Below are 15,321 nucleotides of genomic sequence, written 5' to 3'. Positions count from 1 at the left end.
GTTTAAACGCTTCCCTTGAGTCTTTGGGCCATTGGTACGCCCGGGACCGGTAGTGAAACAAAGTTTCAACGGCAAGCGTTCGACTAGACGATAACAACATGATCAATACCTAAAACCACATGCTCCCTAGTCAGTTGTTAGGCCAGAGAATCATGATGCATGTAACCAGCGCCGTTACTACTGCCCAATACATATCATGAAGTGACACGATACAGTCAAAACAGTTAATCATCAAATTCGTGGCTACTCAATTGCTAGATATCATGCTCGCGTGAAATCCTCTCCACTCCTCTTCGCTCGCGTTTAGCAAGTGTTCAACATGGATGTCAGGGCCGTCTTCTCCGCGCTCGTGATGGTCAGGCTGTACACGCTCTTGACCCGCACCCACATCTTGGCGTATGTGCAGTAGTAGCTTGTTAGCGGGGGCTTCCAGTCCTCGGGACCCTTGTCGCCCTTGGCTTGGTTGACGTTGTCAGTGACAGCGAGGAGCTGCGGGTTGGTCAAGTCGTTGGCAAAGGCCTGGCGGCGTGCAGTGGTCCATGATGCGGCACCGGACTATAATTTGTCAGTACGAGGGGAATTCGTGATAAGGTCGAAGTGTCGAAGTACCTTCCATGCGTTACTCAGGGGGACCATGTGGTCGATATCAACGTCGGCTGCGTCGGTCCAAACGGCTCCATCGTAGGGGCTGGCCCAGCGTCCGGCGGTAGCAGCACAGGCAGAGCTCTGAACGACGCCAGTTCCATCACGGGCGAGGACGACCTCGCGGGTGTTGCAGGCACCTAAAATTGTTAGTTTGACGTTGCCATTGCCATTGCATAAATCGTACCTGACTGTGTGATCCAGTGAGGGAACAGATCACGGGAGTAACCAGTCTGAGGGCCTTGAGCAGCAACGGTGAGACCAGCAAGTTGGGTCTTTGCCGCAGCGGTGGTAGGGACACCCGGAGGCGCACGTGGAACCAAAGGTGCAGGCGCAGCCGCCGCGAGAGTTGCCAGGGCAAATGTAAGAATTGCAGTCTTCATCGTGGATTGGTGATCTGGAGAATGAGGTAGGGAGTCCTATCTTGTCTTCTGGAAGTTGATGATGCTCGCCACTCTTATACTCTTGCCCCCAAGTCATTTACCATTGATCCTCGGACCAGCACAGCGAAGTCGCAGACAAACAACAAGGGCTCCAATCAGCATGCCAATGATAACGATCTTCGGAGCCACGCGCTCCTAGTTACAATGGGTCCTTTGCGGTAGTACACCACACGCACATGCACCAGCGCTTCCGCGAACCCAGAAATGGCAGGTGAAGACCCTGGCCAAGATGGTTCGCCCAGCCCATCTTCTACCGCTTCGGGCGGAATAATCACTGTACCTGATCACCCGCAGCGTGCCTGATACAGCGACGTCGCAACTGCCAGGAAGGGGTTCGGGGCCGACCTAATCTGCATGTCCTGTAAGCTGACAGGGTATTCGGAAGATTACAAGAGTTACGAACAGCGCGCTGTCTGGCGAAGATTTAGGAAGGTTGGGTCCAGGTGCTCTTATCGCGTTATCTCATTGGGTCATTTGCTCTCGGCGTTGTATGCAGATCGTCATTTGATTGGCGCAGTAGATGAAACTTTGAAGCCACGGCGGTTTTGCGGTTCGGGGCGAGGAAGTACGGCATTGCTAGTGGGACTTGAGATAGCGAATAGATAACCAGCACGGCGAAACGTGAGGATGCGGTGTGCCGACGAGGACATGACACAAAGGCGGGCGCGGAGAAATCCTATCAAGCGGGCAGGGCTGAGTGAGCTCGTACCTACCCCGCATTGGCGCATTGGTATGAAATAGGGAATGCCAAGCCGCAAGCATTCACTCCGTCCCACAAGCTTGCCGGGTTGTTTGTGTCTACCGTCAATGTCTTCGAAACCACTTCATCTATATCGACGTAATTCAATGTTCTCAACTCGTCTGTTTGGCCGCATAGCAGAGTCAGCTCTGGTCGCGCGGAGATAAGCACTAGATAGGCTGTTCCAGCCGGAGCTTGCAGTGCCAACCCTTTAGTGCTGCTTTCAATGGTGTCTCACGAAGATGCCGTTTTGAGCATGTCAGGTACGACCCCAGGCTCGGCACTGCCTGAATGTCGCTTGGTACTAGGTTTGTTCGTGCATCTTAGACAAGGGCTTCGCGAATGAGGCAGGCACAATGTAGACGTGGCGCTGCATGCTGGACAAACTGATAGCCTGTCGGCGACCACCGAGTGTTCGATTGCGTTGTTGTTACAAGTGTTTGTACGCGTACAGACGTCTCGCGCATACAGCGTCAAGCATTACTACTCAGCCGCAAAGTCGAAGCTTTTGAAGGCTTTCTTGAACTTGTCAACATCTTGCTCCTCCTGGGGTTGTGTCTGCCCGCAGTCCCTCCAATCGATCCGCTTGTCTAGTCTCAATAGCTTTGCTAGGACCTCTCGACCGAACTGGCTGTGGAAGCGGACTTTGTCGTCAAAGCGCATGACTAAGCTTGTCTGCTTCTCTGTTGGATTCTTTGGATCCCACACAATGACCCTGAAGAAGTCGCTTGTCTCGTCGAACCCATCACCAACATCTTCTTTCGTGAAAGCCGGCCAATGTAAATTCTCAGCCAACGCTTTGAAGGCAGCTTCGACGAGTCCTTTGCGGATGAGATCCGCCGGGACTGGAAGGTATTGCCAATGCGTGTGGGGCAGACTCGATTTGCTTACTTCCCATGTTACAGAGCCGTACTCTTCGCCGGCAGCTGAATTGAGCATGCCGTTCATAGCAACTCGGTACTTTTGCATCTCAGCATAGGTAGCGAGACGTTCCTCCTCTTCCATAGCAGCAAGTGTCGGTTGGTGAGAGAAAGGAATTATCAGCATATGACAGGGGAAGCCGAGCTTGGGGTAGGTTTGTGATGTTGAGAGTGGTCCCCTTGCTGTTGTGACGTACGAGCTGTCGCCAATTGAGGTGACCAAATGGGTCGCAATGTTTTCATTGGCGAGACAGAAGAAGCATTCTGCTGCGGTGAGTGGTCCTCGAGGCTCACCTTTGCGGCGTTTGTGCGATCTTCGGCCACCTCGAGTTCCATCATCGTACACAAGAGCTTGTTCTTGTGGCTCTAACGCAGGACGCTTCTTCTCTGATAAAACAAGAGGACAGGCTGTAGAGCCAGTGGGAGGCGCAACAGGATTACTCGCCTTGGGATCCAATGAGAAAGCATAGATCCACTTTTGTTTGTTAGAGTTGCCATATCGTGCCAGACTGATGAACCGGGTGACTGGGTAGAGGTTATCGGTGTCATCACTGGGCGGATGGAAGAAGGGCTCTCGTTCCCAAAACGAGTTTCCCGACGTTGAAAAATGATACTTCGGTTTCAAGACTATGCCGAGGTCGGCGATGCACTGTTGCGCTGAGGGTGATGCATCTGCACCAAGCTCGACCTTTGAGCGCTTTTGTATTCCTTCCGGCCAGTCGCTGGTCACAAGGATATCCGCCGTTGTTGCTCCACGCAGAACCTTTGCGTCTGTCTCGCCGTAAAATGGCGGGTACCTATCCTTGGACGGACCTGCAATGATGCTGGGGTCCATCTGACCGCCGAGAGCAACAATACGAATTCCTTCGGAGGTCTTCATAGTCGTCCGTTTGCCGAGGAAATGCAAGTTGTGGCACAGCTCATCGTCCGACGACTGCAGTTTCTCGACGACCGCAGGTGGTAGAGCATGGTTGCCAAGAGCAAAGTATGTCGGCAGCGCGACCTCGATCTTGCCATCCACAAGTGACCGCACATCTGGATCGACTACATCACCCGAGCTCTGTGTGCTTGCAAATAAGTTGCCAACAATGAGCGCGAAAGCAAAGTTGTTCTTCGCGTGTAACGCATTTACTTTCTGGAAGACAGCCTGGAACTGCCCGTCTACATCGCCAATGACCACACTAGGTTGACATCAGCTTGGAACGAGGCAATGCCGCGAGACTTACATTTTCGACGCCATCATGATGTGATGATGACAACTTTTGGTGTTTGGAGCTGCCTCCACCTCGGAGGTCCTGCCAAAGTCCGCAAGCTCGAAGCACGGGCCGCCCAAAAAGTGGCAGGCGCTAACGAGAAATTTTGTGGGGCACTCGAGAAAGCAGCAGCCATCAAACGCAGAAGTCGCACCTCACACACACTATGCCAGCAATGTCGCGGGGTACAACTGGCACACCCTCTGCGAAGCCGGGCGCGAGGTCGTCCTCGAAGCCGTCCTCGAAGGTGCGGACGCCCAAACACACCAAAGGCGGCACGGTCTCGTCCCGCAACCACCGGTTCCAGGGCTTCTCGCAGCGCATTGCGAAGCTCAAAATCGAGCCTGTCCGCCGCGGGCGCAGCACCATCATCGACGATGCCGAGCTCGAGAGCACCTTCTCGTACTTCCGAGACTCCTTCTTCGAGTGGAAGGAGCTCTGTCTGGCCGAGAACTTTGTACATTTTTCGCGCAAAGTCTCGCCACTCTGCGATAGCCTTCCCCAGGTGCTCCACCACAGCGATCGCATAGTCGACCTCCTGGTGGAGTTCATAGAGAAGGGCGAGAAGTTCAGTGAAGAGCCGCTGCTGAGCCTGCTCGCACACTTGGCACACGATCTCGGCGAGCAGTTCGAGAAGCATTTTGAAAGGGTTGTCAAGACTGTGGCGCATCTGGCTGCCACGCATGCAGAGATTGAAGTCATTGAGTGGAGCTTCACATGCCTTGCATGGCTGTTCAAGTACCTCTCCCGGCTCTTGGTCCCAGACCTGCGACCAACCTTCGATCTGATCTCGCCTTTGCTGGGACGCGCGCACCAGAAGGCTTTTGTGGCGCGCTTTGCTGCTGAGTCTCTTAGCTTCCTCGTCCGCAAAGCTGGAGCCGGCTATCATCGAGACAAAACACCACTTAAGTTGATTGTGCGACATATTTCTGAGCAGATGAAGGAGCTCCAGGACAACGAGAAGGATCATGAGTTCCAGCAGGGCATTATGTTTCTGCTTGCTGACTCGCTGAAAGGCATCCAACGAGGGACACATTCCAGCGCTACGGCGATATTCCAGGCGCTCTTGACAGAGGCTTACGACGAGGACTACGCGTCTCTCCAGGCTCCGCCGCTCGAAGCAGTGCTGGTTGGCGTCACTACCGCAGTCATCCACCACACCGATAGGGAAAACTTCAAGCCAATCCTTGACGCACTCCTTGCTCAAATTTTGTCAGCAGACACACAGCATGCAGCCTTATCATCTCGATTGTTGTTCATCGTTTGCGGCGTAAGAAAGGGCACCCGGATCGCGGACTGGAAGCCTGTATTTGGCTCTCTCGAGCACATCCTCAGCAGTGCGAAGGCTCCAGCAGATCTTGAGTCTACTGAAGCATGGGACCTTCTTTCTGCGACGACTGTTGTTTTTCAGTACTGCGCCTTAGATGCTGCCATCCCCTACGAAAAGCTCCTCGAAGGGTTCACTAAAGGATCATGGGATGGATACTTCTTGCCGTTTTGCAACATGTTTGCTGAGCTTGGCGCAGAGAGGTTTAAGACTCTTCTACTACCTTACTTCAAGCGGTCGGTCGGCCATTCGATATTTCAATGTTAGTAACGTTGCTAACACTTTCTAGATTTGTTGCACAGAAGGCTCATGAGCATGGACCAGAGCTTTGCATCATCCTCCCTAAATTATACCAGAGCGGTACAATATCCGCTGGTGCTGTGCACGTTTCAGATCGCTGGCAACCTCTCTTAGACAACCCATTCAAAGAGCTCTCGCAAGCACAAATCGATGAGGAGGATCTGGCCAGATCAACATACCACTGCAGCGCGTTGCTGGACGCTCTGGAGATCCTTGCTGTTCCCGAAGACAAGACAAGAAGCATCTGGGAGGAACTCAAACAGTTGCTAGGGACAGCCGTCAAGGTTGATTCAACGGAGAATATCCGCAAGACCGACATCTTTGTTACCGGCCAAGGCTTCCAATACCTGGTTGATAAGACTGTTGACGATCAAACTTTTGCTGTCAGCTTGTGGCCCTTGCTATGCCAATCAACACCAGTATACGCACATTCTCTATTATTCTGGAAAGCGCTACTAGCTTTGATGCAGAAGAAGAAGAGTGTAATACCAACGAGCGGGCCACACATGGATCTTGTCAAGCGTGAACTCATGCGATGCCTGAGCTCGCCGTCGCACGAGCTAAGATTGACCGCCATCTATATTCTGGAAATCATCGCAGGCAAGAACGAGGAGTTGCGCGACATCATCTCTGTTGCGATGATGATTGAGCAGACGCCACTGGATCTCGAGAACCAGCGATCCATCTCAATGCGCATTGGGCAGCTGGCGAAGCTCTATCCTGACGTATGCGGCGATGAATGGGTAGGCGAGGCGCTTCCAACATTCTGCTTCGGTCTACTGCACGTAAGGATGGCATCTGCGTGGGACGATACCTGCGCAGCGTTGAAGGCTATGTGCAACACGAAGGAGGGCGAGGGCTTCGTTTCACAGATCGCATTTCAATGGCTGGGTGAGCCTGAGAGCTTGGAGAACTCTGCCAGCGGAACCACGAAGAACAGCACATCGAAGCGGTATGCAAACGAATTCGAGTGTACGAACGTGTTCCAGCTCCAGGATCGGGTCGCAAACAACCAAGAGCTGTCATACAACATCGGCGATAAGCTTGAGGCTGCGTTCGATGAGAAACACTCGCAGATACCGTTCATTAACGCCTTCAGCAGAACGCAAGCGCTGCGTCTACTGAGTTCGATACCGCAAATTGCCGAAAAGCGCTCGCGACTGCTTGTACCCGTACTGCTAGATTGGGCGCTGGATCTACCCGCTCCTACGATTGACAGCGATGATCTGATGCAAATCGACGCGCCTGAGACATCACAACAGCGCTGGTCCCGGAAAGATCAGAAGGCCATGCTCTCCGTCTTCTCGAAATTCAACAACCCCAGGGTCTTGTACCGGTCCAGTGAGGTTCGCGATGCTCTGCTAGTATTGCTGAGCAACGGCGATGTTGAAATCCAAAAGGCTGCTCTCCAAGCGCTTCTCATGTGGAAAGACCGTTCAGTATCCCCATATCAGGAAGAGCTGCTTGGTCTGCTAGATGATCAGCGATTCCGAGATGAGCTCCCGATTTTTCTCAGCGAAGGCAAGATTCAGGATAGCGACCTTGAAGAAGTTCTCCCCATCATTCTGCGACTGTTGTACGGCAAAGTCATTGCTGGCAAACGAGGACTGGAGTCAAAACGGAAGTCTGTCTTCGTCGGTCTGAAAAACAGGTTTGGCGACAGTGCGATCCATCAGTTCCTGAGCATTGCGTTTGGTCCTCTCAGTGGCGCCTCTGTTCTTCGGGACAACGCACTTGACGAAAGTTTGCTACGCAGTGAGTTGATTGACGCACGGAAGCAGGTCGGTATACTCAACATGCTCGATGACCTGCTCAGCACATTCAAGACAACATTCAACCCATTTATCGTTGATGTCGTAGACCCTGTTATGTACTGCCTTGTCAAGGCATCTCGAGATCTGCAAACGGCTACATCGGCAGAGGAGCAGCCTGCTGACGACGGCCGGAAGCTCCAGGTTTCTCTGCTTCGGACAATTCGTCAACGCGCCTTGCACTCCCTAGCTAGACTTTTCGAGAGTTGTCCGGAGTTTGACTGGTATCCGTATACAGCAGCTATCGTGCAGGAACTGGTTGAACCAAGACTGGAGCAGTTTGCCATCGAGACCGCTCAGTCGATTTCTGGTCTTCTCCGATTGTTTGCTTCATGGTCCAAGGCCACGCTGACAGTCCCTTTCCTGGTCGAGCACAACAAAGAGATCCTGATCAAGACACTCGACATTCTGGATGTTCCTTCGGCTAAGGACGAAGTCAAGCAATTTGTCTTAGATGAGATTCTGCGCAATATCTTCGCTCTCATCACTAATAATAATGAAGATCAATCAGTAGATGAGAAGCTCCGCAGGAACCGTATACATACGGATATTATTCAACCATACTCGAATGCGATTCTCAACCAAGTCGGTGGACTACTCCGGAAGAGCCCCAGCAAAGAAGTGCTTGAGTCGGGAGTTCTGGCCATCGCAGAGCTTGCGCCCCACGTAGTCGGGTCCACAGAGTCTCGTAGCATGATCGAGATCGCCACCTTTCTGATCCGACAACCATCAAAGCGAGTCAGCCCGAGGACAAAGCTTGGTCTTCTGAAGATCCTACACGAGTTCATTCAACGATGCGACACTGCAAGTTTGAGTGAACTCTTTGATGGTATCTACGATGCTGTTTGCCCCATGTTTGCCTTTTTCCAGGACCGAGCTGCTCGCATTGTGCTTTGCGAAGTGATCCAGGACCTTTCAGATACCAGGGAGGAGCTTACAGGCGTTGCAAAACTCTGCCAGGAACTCAATTCCTTCGCCAAGGGACGTGTGGACGAACCCGACTTTGAACGCCGCTCACAGGCTTTCAACCAGATCAACGAGCAGGGGTACCAGTCTTTCTCCCTTATGCAGTGGAAGCCCCTGGTGTACAACATGCTCTACTTTATCAAGGACAACGAAGAGCTGAGCATACGAGTGAATGCGTCGTCGACTCTCCGGCGGTTCATCGAAGTATCGCAAGGCGATGACTTTAAGGAGTTCATCACATCTGCGATCATACCTGGCATACAGCATGGAGTGCGCGAGCCATCTGAGCTTGTCCGGACAGAATTTCTGGCTGTCACGGAACAGTTGGTCAAGGTTCATCGCGACTGGGCGCCAGTAGCCGACTTGTTCGCCCTTGTTTCTGATGATGAGGAGGCTTCGTTCTTTAGTAACATCCTACACATCCAAGGCCATCGAAGATTGAGAGCTCTTCGTCGACTAGCAGCCAACGCTTCACATCTGCAGCCGAAGAACACCTACCACATACTTCTACCACTACTGGAGCACTTCGTTTTCAATAAAGCCGACGATGATAGCGCTGACAACCTTGCTGGAGAGACGATTCGAACGCTTGCCGCTCTGGTCGAATGGCTCGAGTGGCCACAGTTCAGGTCTCTCTTCAAGCGCTACATTGGCTATCTGACAAGCAAGGAAGACATGCAGAAGGCTATCGTGCGTCTTATTGGAGGCCTGATGGATGGTCTCAATCAGGCTGGAAGGAAGAAGGGATACGTGACTGCCTCTCAGCCTGCACCAGAGACTGACGAGGCCGACGAGACTTCCGAAGCGATTGAAGCGCCAGCTGCAGATGTTATGGACATCGACGCGCCTTCTTCCACATTGTCGAAGACACTTCCGCAGCAAGACAAGTTAACGAAGGATCTCGTCAACAATTTTCTACCGGATTTGACAGCGTTCCTGCACAAAAAGGACGAAGCCACCACCAGTCTACGTGTACCTGTAGCCGTGGCACTGACTAAGGTGCTCCTGGTCCTTCCAACCAACGAGATTGAGGGACGACTGCCTGGCGTCCTCCTCGACATCTGCCACATCCTCAAAAGTCGCACACAAGAGAGCCGCGATCAGTCGAGAAAGACCCTCAGTGAGATTGCAGTGCTCACCGGGCCGACTTACATCGGGTTCATTTTGAAGGCTTTGCGGACTGCGCTCCAGCGCGGCTACCAGTTGCACGTGCTGTCATTTACTCTCCACTACATCCTGGTCAATCTTGCCAGTCAGCTGAAGCCTGGCGACCTTGATTACTGCGTTGCTGATATTGTCGACATTGTGATGGATGACACTTTTGGCGTGACCGGTCAAGAGAAGGATGCAGAGGAGTACATCAGCAAGATGAAGGAAGTCAAGAGCAGCAAGAGCTTCGATACCATGGACATCGTCTCTCGATCAAGCACGCCCGCTCATCTTATCAAGTTGGTCAACCCCATCAAGGCTCTGCTCCTGGAACGCATCAATGCAAAGATGGTGCAGAAGATTGACGAGCTGCTGCGTCGCATTGGCTTAGGCATCCTACAAAACCCAACCGTTCATAATAGAGACATTCTCGTGTTCTGTTACGAGCTGATCCAGGAGGTGTACAAGGCCAGTGCGACGACCGACAAGGGCGACAAGACGGATCCCAAGTTGCGACGATTCTTAATCAACAGAAGAGGCGCCGCTAAGTCAGGCGCCCGTCTGTCAACATCGTCCTACATCTACAAGATGACACGGTTCAGCTTGGACATTCTCCGAACCGTGTTGCGTAAGCACGACGATCTCCAAGCACCGCAGAACATGGCCGGTTTCCTACCAATCATTGGCGATTGTATGGTACAAGGACAGGAGGAAGTGCAAGTGTCGGCTGTTCGTCTACTCACAACCATTATCAAGGTACCCATGGATGAGATGGACGCCAACTGCGCTGTGTACGTCGACGAGGCTGTACGAGCAATCAAGGGTGCGCATTCCTCCAACACCGAGTTGGCTCAGGCATCCCTCAAGCTGGTGGCTGCGGTGCTCCGTGAGCGACCCAATGTCCTCATCCGCGAGCGGGATGTTGGCCACTTGATCAAACGCCTGTTGCCCGATCTCGACGAGCTTGACCGACAGGGCGTGAGCTTTGCGTTCCTGAAGGCTGTCATGAGCCGTCACATTGATGTCCCCGAGGTGTACGAAGCCATGGACAAAGTCGCAGAGATGACGGTCACCAATCAAACAAGATCTGCCAGGGACCTTGCCCGAAGCCACTACTTCCAATTTTTGACATCTTACACACAGAGCGAGAAGCGCTTCAAGAAGTCTATGGAGTTCTTGTTGAAGAACTTGCGCTACGAGCACGTCGAAGGCAGGCAGTCCGTCATGGAAGCTTTGGATCTTGTTATCACCAAAGCCCTACCCAGATTCCCGGAGAAGGCGCAGTACGACTATCATGGTATGATGTTTTTGCCGCTGATCAACACTCTTGCGAACGATGATTCGAGCAAGTGCCGAGAACTCGCCAGTCTGCTGGTCAAGCGACTGTTCCAGCATGCAAGCGAGAAGCGGCTGCAGACTTTCACAGCTGATTTGAAGAGCTGGCTCGAGCAAGACGAGAACACAGGCCTGAAGCGCCTTGGCATTCAGTGCTTCGGCTTCTACTTTGAGGAGCTTGATGCCGAAGATGAGCCGAGAGAGCTGTCCTACGTGTTGGAAGGACTCGACTCTACTATCGACGAGTCTCTGGCCCGCCGCGATGAGGACGATTGGGAGCTACTGTACTACTCTCTGACGCTTGTATCGAAGATCTGCAAAAAGTATCAAGACGCCATGCTCTCTGCCGACAAAGAGAGCTTGTGGACAGCAGTCCAGGCCAGTGTCTCGTATCCCCACGCGTGGGTCAAGCTCAAGGCTGCTGAGCTCATGGGCACATACTTTGCCCATCTTGCGATCACTAACAAGGACGTTGGGCTAGGTGCACTCCCCCTCAAGGGATCGGGTGGCCTGCAACTAGCGGAGCAGAACATGATCCAGCTCACCAATGCATCGCTCCGGAACTTGTTCAACTCTGAGGTCTCTGAACAGCTGTGTACACAAACCGTCAAGAACATCGCGTTCCTGGCGAGGTGTCTGGCTGTCAATGGCGCAAAGTGGCAGTGGCACAACGCCGGCGATGATGACGAAGCAGAAGAAGTACCAGAGGCCGACGGCGCAGATGGAGACGCATCCTCGGACGAAGACGCTGATACGAAGAAGACTCCACCAGCAGCCATTCACCGCTTGATGATTCGCCTTTCAGGTCTCATCCGCAGAGAGACCAGCTCTATGAACGCTAAGGCTTCGACTATGAATCTTCTCGAGACAATGGCTGCCAAGTTCCCTCTTGAGCCCTTGTCGTCCTCGCTGCCGCACCTCCTCACAACACTCAACACGCTTGTCGACCCGGCCACGACTATCCCACGCGCCCACACCAACGCCTCGTCTGCATCTCTCAACGAGCCGAACGAATTGTACAAGTCTCTCATCGACAAAGCGCGGGAGATTATGAACGCGTTGCAGAAGCGCATGGGCACGCAGGAGTATCTGAAGGTCATGGGCGATGTACAGAAGGCTGTCCGTGACAGAAGAGATGAGCGACGCAGGAAGAGGAAGGTCGAGGCTGTTGCGGATCCGGAGAAGTGGGGCAGGGAGAAGAAGAGGAGAAACGATGTCAAGAGGGTCAAACGAAAGGAGAAGGGTGCTGAGCACCGGGGGCAGCGGAGGGGCTGGTAGACATGGGTGAGCGGCGTTTGTTGCATTTTCACGGCGTTGAAGGAAAAGTGTAGATGAATTGAATGATACCCATCAGTCACAAGCATTACGGTACAAAAGCGTGTAGAAAACACCGGACTGCGGTGTTTTTGACACTGCAGTCTGGTCATTTTGACCTGAATTTGCGGTGTGTTTTACCTAACGCGGTGTCCTTTACACAGCACAAAGTCCCTTTTAGGTTTAAAACACCGCACTTGTACCTCAGTAAAGCATAGCGGTACTCTTGTATGCAGGTGAGTGGCTGACCGTGGCGCAGTATTGTCATCTCTTTCGGGTTAGTGCGACTGCGTCGGACCGCATGAAACTGCTTCGTGTACACTTCAACTTTAAACAAGCGACTTTCAATTTCCAGACATTATATAGAGTTTTGATTTCTTGCTAGTTAGATGGCGCGTTGATATAGCTTCACTGGGAAAAGAGGGGACTTCCAATGATATAGAAAGAGATAGAAAGCCCGCTCGCAACAGCATCCCCTAAGCACCCCAAGTCCACCACCACCATGGCATCATCGTGGCGCACCCGCAACACCTCGCAACTCGGCACCTACACGACACTCGCTCAGACAGAGGACCCCCACGGCGAAGCACCCCCCGGCGAGCACTCCTCCGGAGACCCCCCTGCCCCCCTCCCCGCCGCCCTCTACATCGGCTCCACCCCCACCCCAGAAGACCTCCTCTTCCTGCCGCGCGTCCCCGACGCCCTGCCCCCCGGCGCCTTCCTCGTCGCCGTCGTAGAACTCTGCGAGCGCTTCGCGTACTACGGCCTCGCCGGCCCGTTGCAGAACTACATCGCCAACGGGCCGCGCGACGCCTCGGGCCTGCCCGGCGCCCTGGGGCTGGGCCAGCGCCGCGCGACGGCCCTGACCAACGCGTTCCAGCTGTGGTGCTATGTCACGCCGCTGCTGGGCGCGGTGGTGGCGGACGCGTGGCTGGGGCGGTACCGCACGATCAAGTACTTCAGCGCGGTGTACATGGCCGGGATTGCGGTGCTGGTCGCGTCGAGTACGCCGTGGAGTGTGCAGCGCGGTTGGGCGCTGCCCGGGCTGGTGGTCGCCATGGGGGTTGTGGGGCTGGGCACGGGGGGGATCAAGAGCAATGTGAGTCCGTTGATTGCGGAGCAGGTGAGGAGTACGAACGCGTTTGTGGAGGTCCGACGGGGGAAGAGGGTGGTCGTCGATCCGGAGGTTACGGTGCAGCGGATTTACATGGTGTTCTATATGTGGTGCGTACGAGAGTTGAGGTATGGCGTGGGGTGTGCTGAACTGACGAGCGCAGTGTCAATGTGGGCTCGGTGTCGGCGATTGCAACGACGATGCTTGAGCTGCATGTGGGGTTCTGGAGCGCGTTTCTGCTGCCGTTCGTCATGTTCTGCGTGGGCTACGCGGTGCTGGTCGCGGGTAAGGACCGCTATGTCATCAAGCCGCCGCAGGGCGGTGTGATTGGGAGCTGCTTCCGGGCGCTGTGGATCGCGGCGCGCAACGGCTTCGACATCGACAAAGCACGGCCGTCGGCACTGCGGCAGCGCGTCTCGTGGGACGACACCTTCATCGACGAGCTGAAGTCGGCGCTGACCGCGTGCAAAATCTTCCTCTTCTTCCCTATCTACTGGGTCGCCTACTCGCAGATGCTGAACAACTTCGTCTCGCAAGGTACGCCCCCCACCCCTACCTAATCGCCCCAACTCACCCCTGCAGCGGGCCAGATGCAGCTCCACGGCCTCCCCAACGATATCCTGCCCAACATCGACCCCATCACCATCATCCTGCTCGTCCCCGTCATGGACCGCCTAATCTACCCCTTCATCCGCACACGCCTCCACCTCGCCTTCACGCCCACAACACGCATAACCCTCGGCTTCCTCACCGCCGCCCTCGCCATGCTCTACGCCGGCGCGCTGCAATCCCACATCTACTCCTCCCCCCCCTGTTTCTCCTCGCCCTTATCCTGCCCCGACGCCCTCACCCCCGGCGCCCCCGCGGCCCCAAACACAGTCCACGTCGCGTGGCAGACCCCCGCGTACGTGCTCGTCGCGCTCAGCGAGATCCTGGCCAGCATCACGGGGTTGGAGGTCGCGTATGCGCGGGCGCCCGCGCAGATGAAGAGTTTCATCATGAGTTTGTTTCTGCTGACGAGCGCGGGCGGGAGCGCGCTGGGCGTGCTGGTGGCGCCGCTGGCGCGGGATCCGTGGCTGGGCTGGGTGTATTGCGGACTCGGGGTTTTGGCGGCGGGGACGGGGGGGTTGTTTTGGTGGACGTTTCGCGGGCTGGAGGAGGAGGAGGCGAAGGGGGTGGTGGAGGAGGGGTTTGAGCTGGAGAGCCGGAGCAGTGTTGGGGAGGAGGATGGGGCGGTGCTGAAGGGCGTGTGAGGCGGGTGGGATGGGGGGTGGAGAGGTGCAGTGGACGCGGTTCTGTGGGAGGCGCTGGTGCACTGCTGCATGGCGGGAACTGGGATGAGTGAGATGAGTGCGCCGCTGTGCATCACTCGTGCTGGTCGGCTACCTGCCACATCCAAACGTTGCGAACAAACACCTCACTCTCCCAATCACCTACGCCAACCATCGGCCTGATTCCGCAATAGACCCATCACAGCCAAGAAAACACCGCATAATAGTCGCCCCCAAGCCGCCGTGCCTCACCAGATAGCCCTACCATATGTTCAAATCCACTCTTGCCTGGATATCGATTCCAAAAATGATTGGACAGAGAGAGAATTGCTACACTGATAACAAGTAGCGACTTACCTCACAACAAATAAGACTAGCCGTGAAACGCCCTCTTCCAGGCTCGGGTACGATTACCGTAAAAAACCAGTGAAATCCGACCTGTACAATAATTACCAACAAACCTGGTTGGTCTTGGAAGAACGGATGAGATCTTTCGGGCTGTGACCCGACACACTGATCCATCAATGGAGATCTGTTTGTGCACCAGTGATGCCAAATTTGTTTTCACAACAGGCTGTACGCAAACCATGTAAGGCTCTTACGTATCAATGGTCTGTCAAGAGTTACCATAACGTCCAGAGTCTATTAGGGCTTAGGTTCTTGAGCAGGAGCTGGAGCAGAAGCAGATCCGTGCCTTCCCTCGTGCGTGAAGATCAATCTGATAGCACTGAGGCCAG

At 54.3% G+C, this 15,321-nt stretch overlaps 4 protein-coding genes across 4 annotated transcripts; 2 read left to right on the top strand and 2 right to left on the bottom strand.

Annotated features, from left to right (window-relative positions):
* Positions 1-303: 303 nt before the first annotated feature.
* C7974DRAFT_430104 (uncharacterized protein) lies at positions 304-1,025 on the bottom strand (the record flags this gene model as incomplete). Its single annotated transcript, XM_046144677.1, has 3 exons — positions 304-555; positions 610-782; positions 830-1,025. The coding sequence occupies 3 exons, from the start codon at positions 1,023-1,025 to the stop codon at positions 304-306; spliced, it is 621 nt and encodes a 206-aa protein (XP_046002927.1).
* Positions 1,026-2,307: 1,282 nt separating this feature from the next.
* On the bottom strand, positions 2,308-4,024 carry C7974DRAFT_348911 (CwfJ C-terminus 2-domain-containing protein-like protein; the record flags this gene model as incomplete). The annotated part of the gene is made up of 2 exons (XM_046139421.1): positions 3,971-4,024; positions 2,308-3,925 (listed from the first exon to the last, which is right to left on the bottom strand). The coding sequence occupies exons 1-2, from the start codon at positions 3,985-3,987 to the stop codon at positions 2,308-2,310; spliced, it is 1,635 nt and encodes a 544-aa protein (XP_046002926.1). The 5' UTR covers positions 3,988-4,024.
* A 102-nt stretch (positions 4,025-4,126) lies between these two features.
* Positions 4,127-12,239, top strand: C7974DRAFT_467850 (armadillo-type protein). The gene is made up of 2 exons (XM_046146372.1): positions 4,127-5,560; positions 5,614-12,239. Exons 1-2 carry the CDS (start codon positions 4,164-4,166, stop codon positions 12,161-12,163), a joined length of 7,947 nt encoding a protein of 2,648 aa, XP_046002925.1. The 5' UTR covers positions 4,127-4,163; the 3' UTR covers positions 12,164-12,239.
* A 462-nt stretch (positions 12,240-12,701) lies between these two features.
* On the top strand, positions 12,702-14,566 carry C7974DRAFT_407875 (peptide transporter-like protein PTR2; the record flags this gene model as incomplete). Its single annotated transcript, XM_046143276.1, has 3 exons — positions 12,702-13,423; positions 13,477-13,850; positions 13,896-14,566. The coding sequence occupies 3 exons, from the start codon at positions 12,702-12,704 to the stop codon at positions 14,564-14,566; spliced, it is 1,767 nt and encodes a 588-aa protein (XP_046002924.1).
* Positions 14,567-15,321: the final 755 nt, after the last annotated feature.

This window comes from Boeremia exigua (assembly GCF_020726555.1).
Source record: "Boeremia exigua strain MPI-SDFR-AT-0100 chromosome Unknown C7974scaffold_1, whole genome shotgun sequence".
NCBI classification, from domain to species: Eukaryota; Fungi; Ascomycota; class Dothideomycetes; order Pleosporales; family Didymellaceae; genus Boeremia; species Boeremia exigua.
Note: the sequence above shows the minus strand (reverse complement) of the source record. Positions and strands in the feature narration are given on the sequence as shown.

What these genes read in the sequence shown, in the direction of transcription:
- C7974DRAFT_467850 (XM_046146372.1), top strand. Translation starts at nt 4,164, where the DNA reads ATGCCAGCAATGTCGCGGGGTACAACTGGCACACCCTCTGCGAAGCCG. An exon ending in CTACTACCTTACTTCAAGCG is followed by an intron (nt 5,561 to 5,613) that starts GTCGGTCGGCCA and finishes AACACTTTCTAG; the next exon opens with ATTTGTTGCACAGAAGGCTC.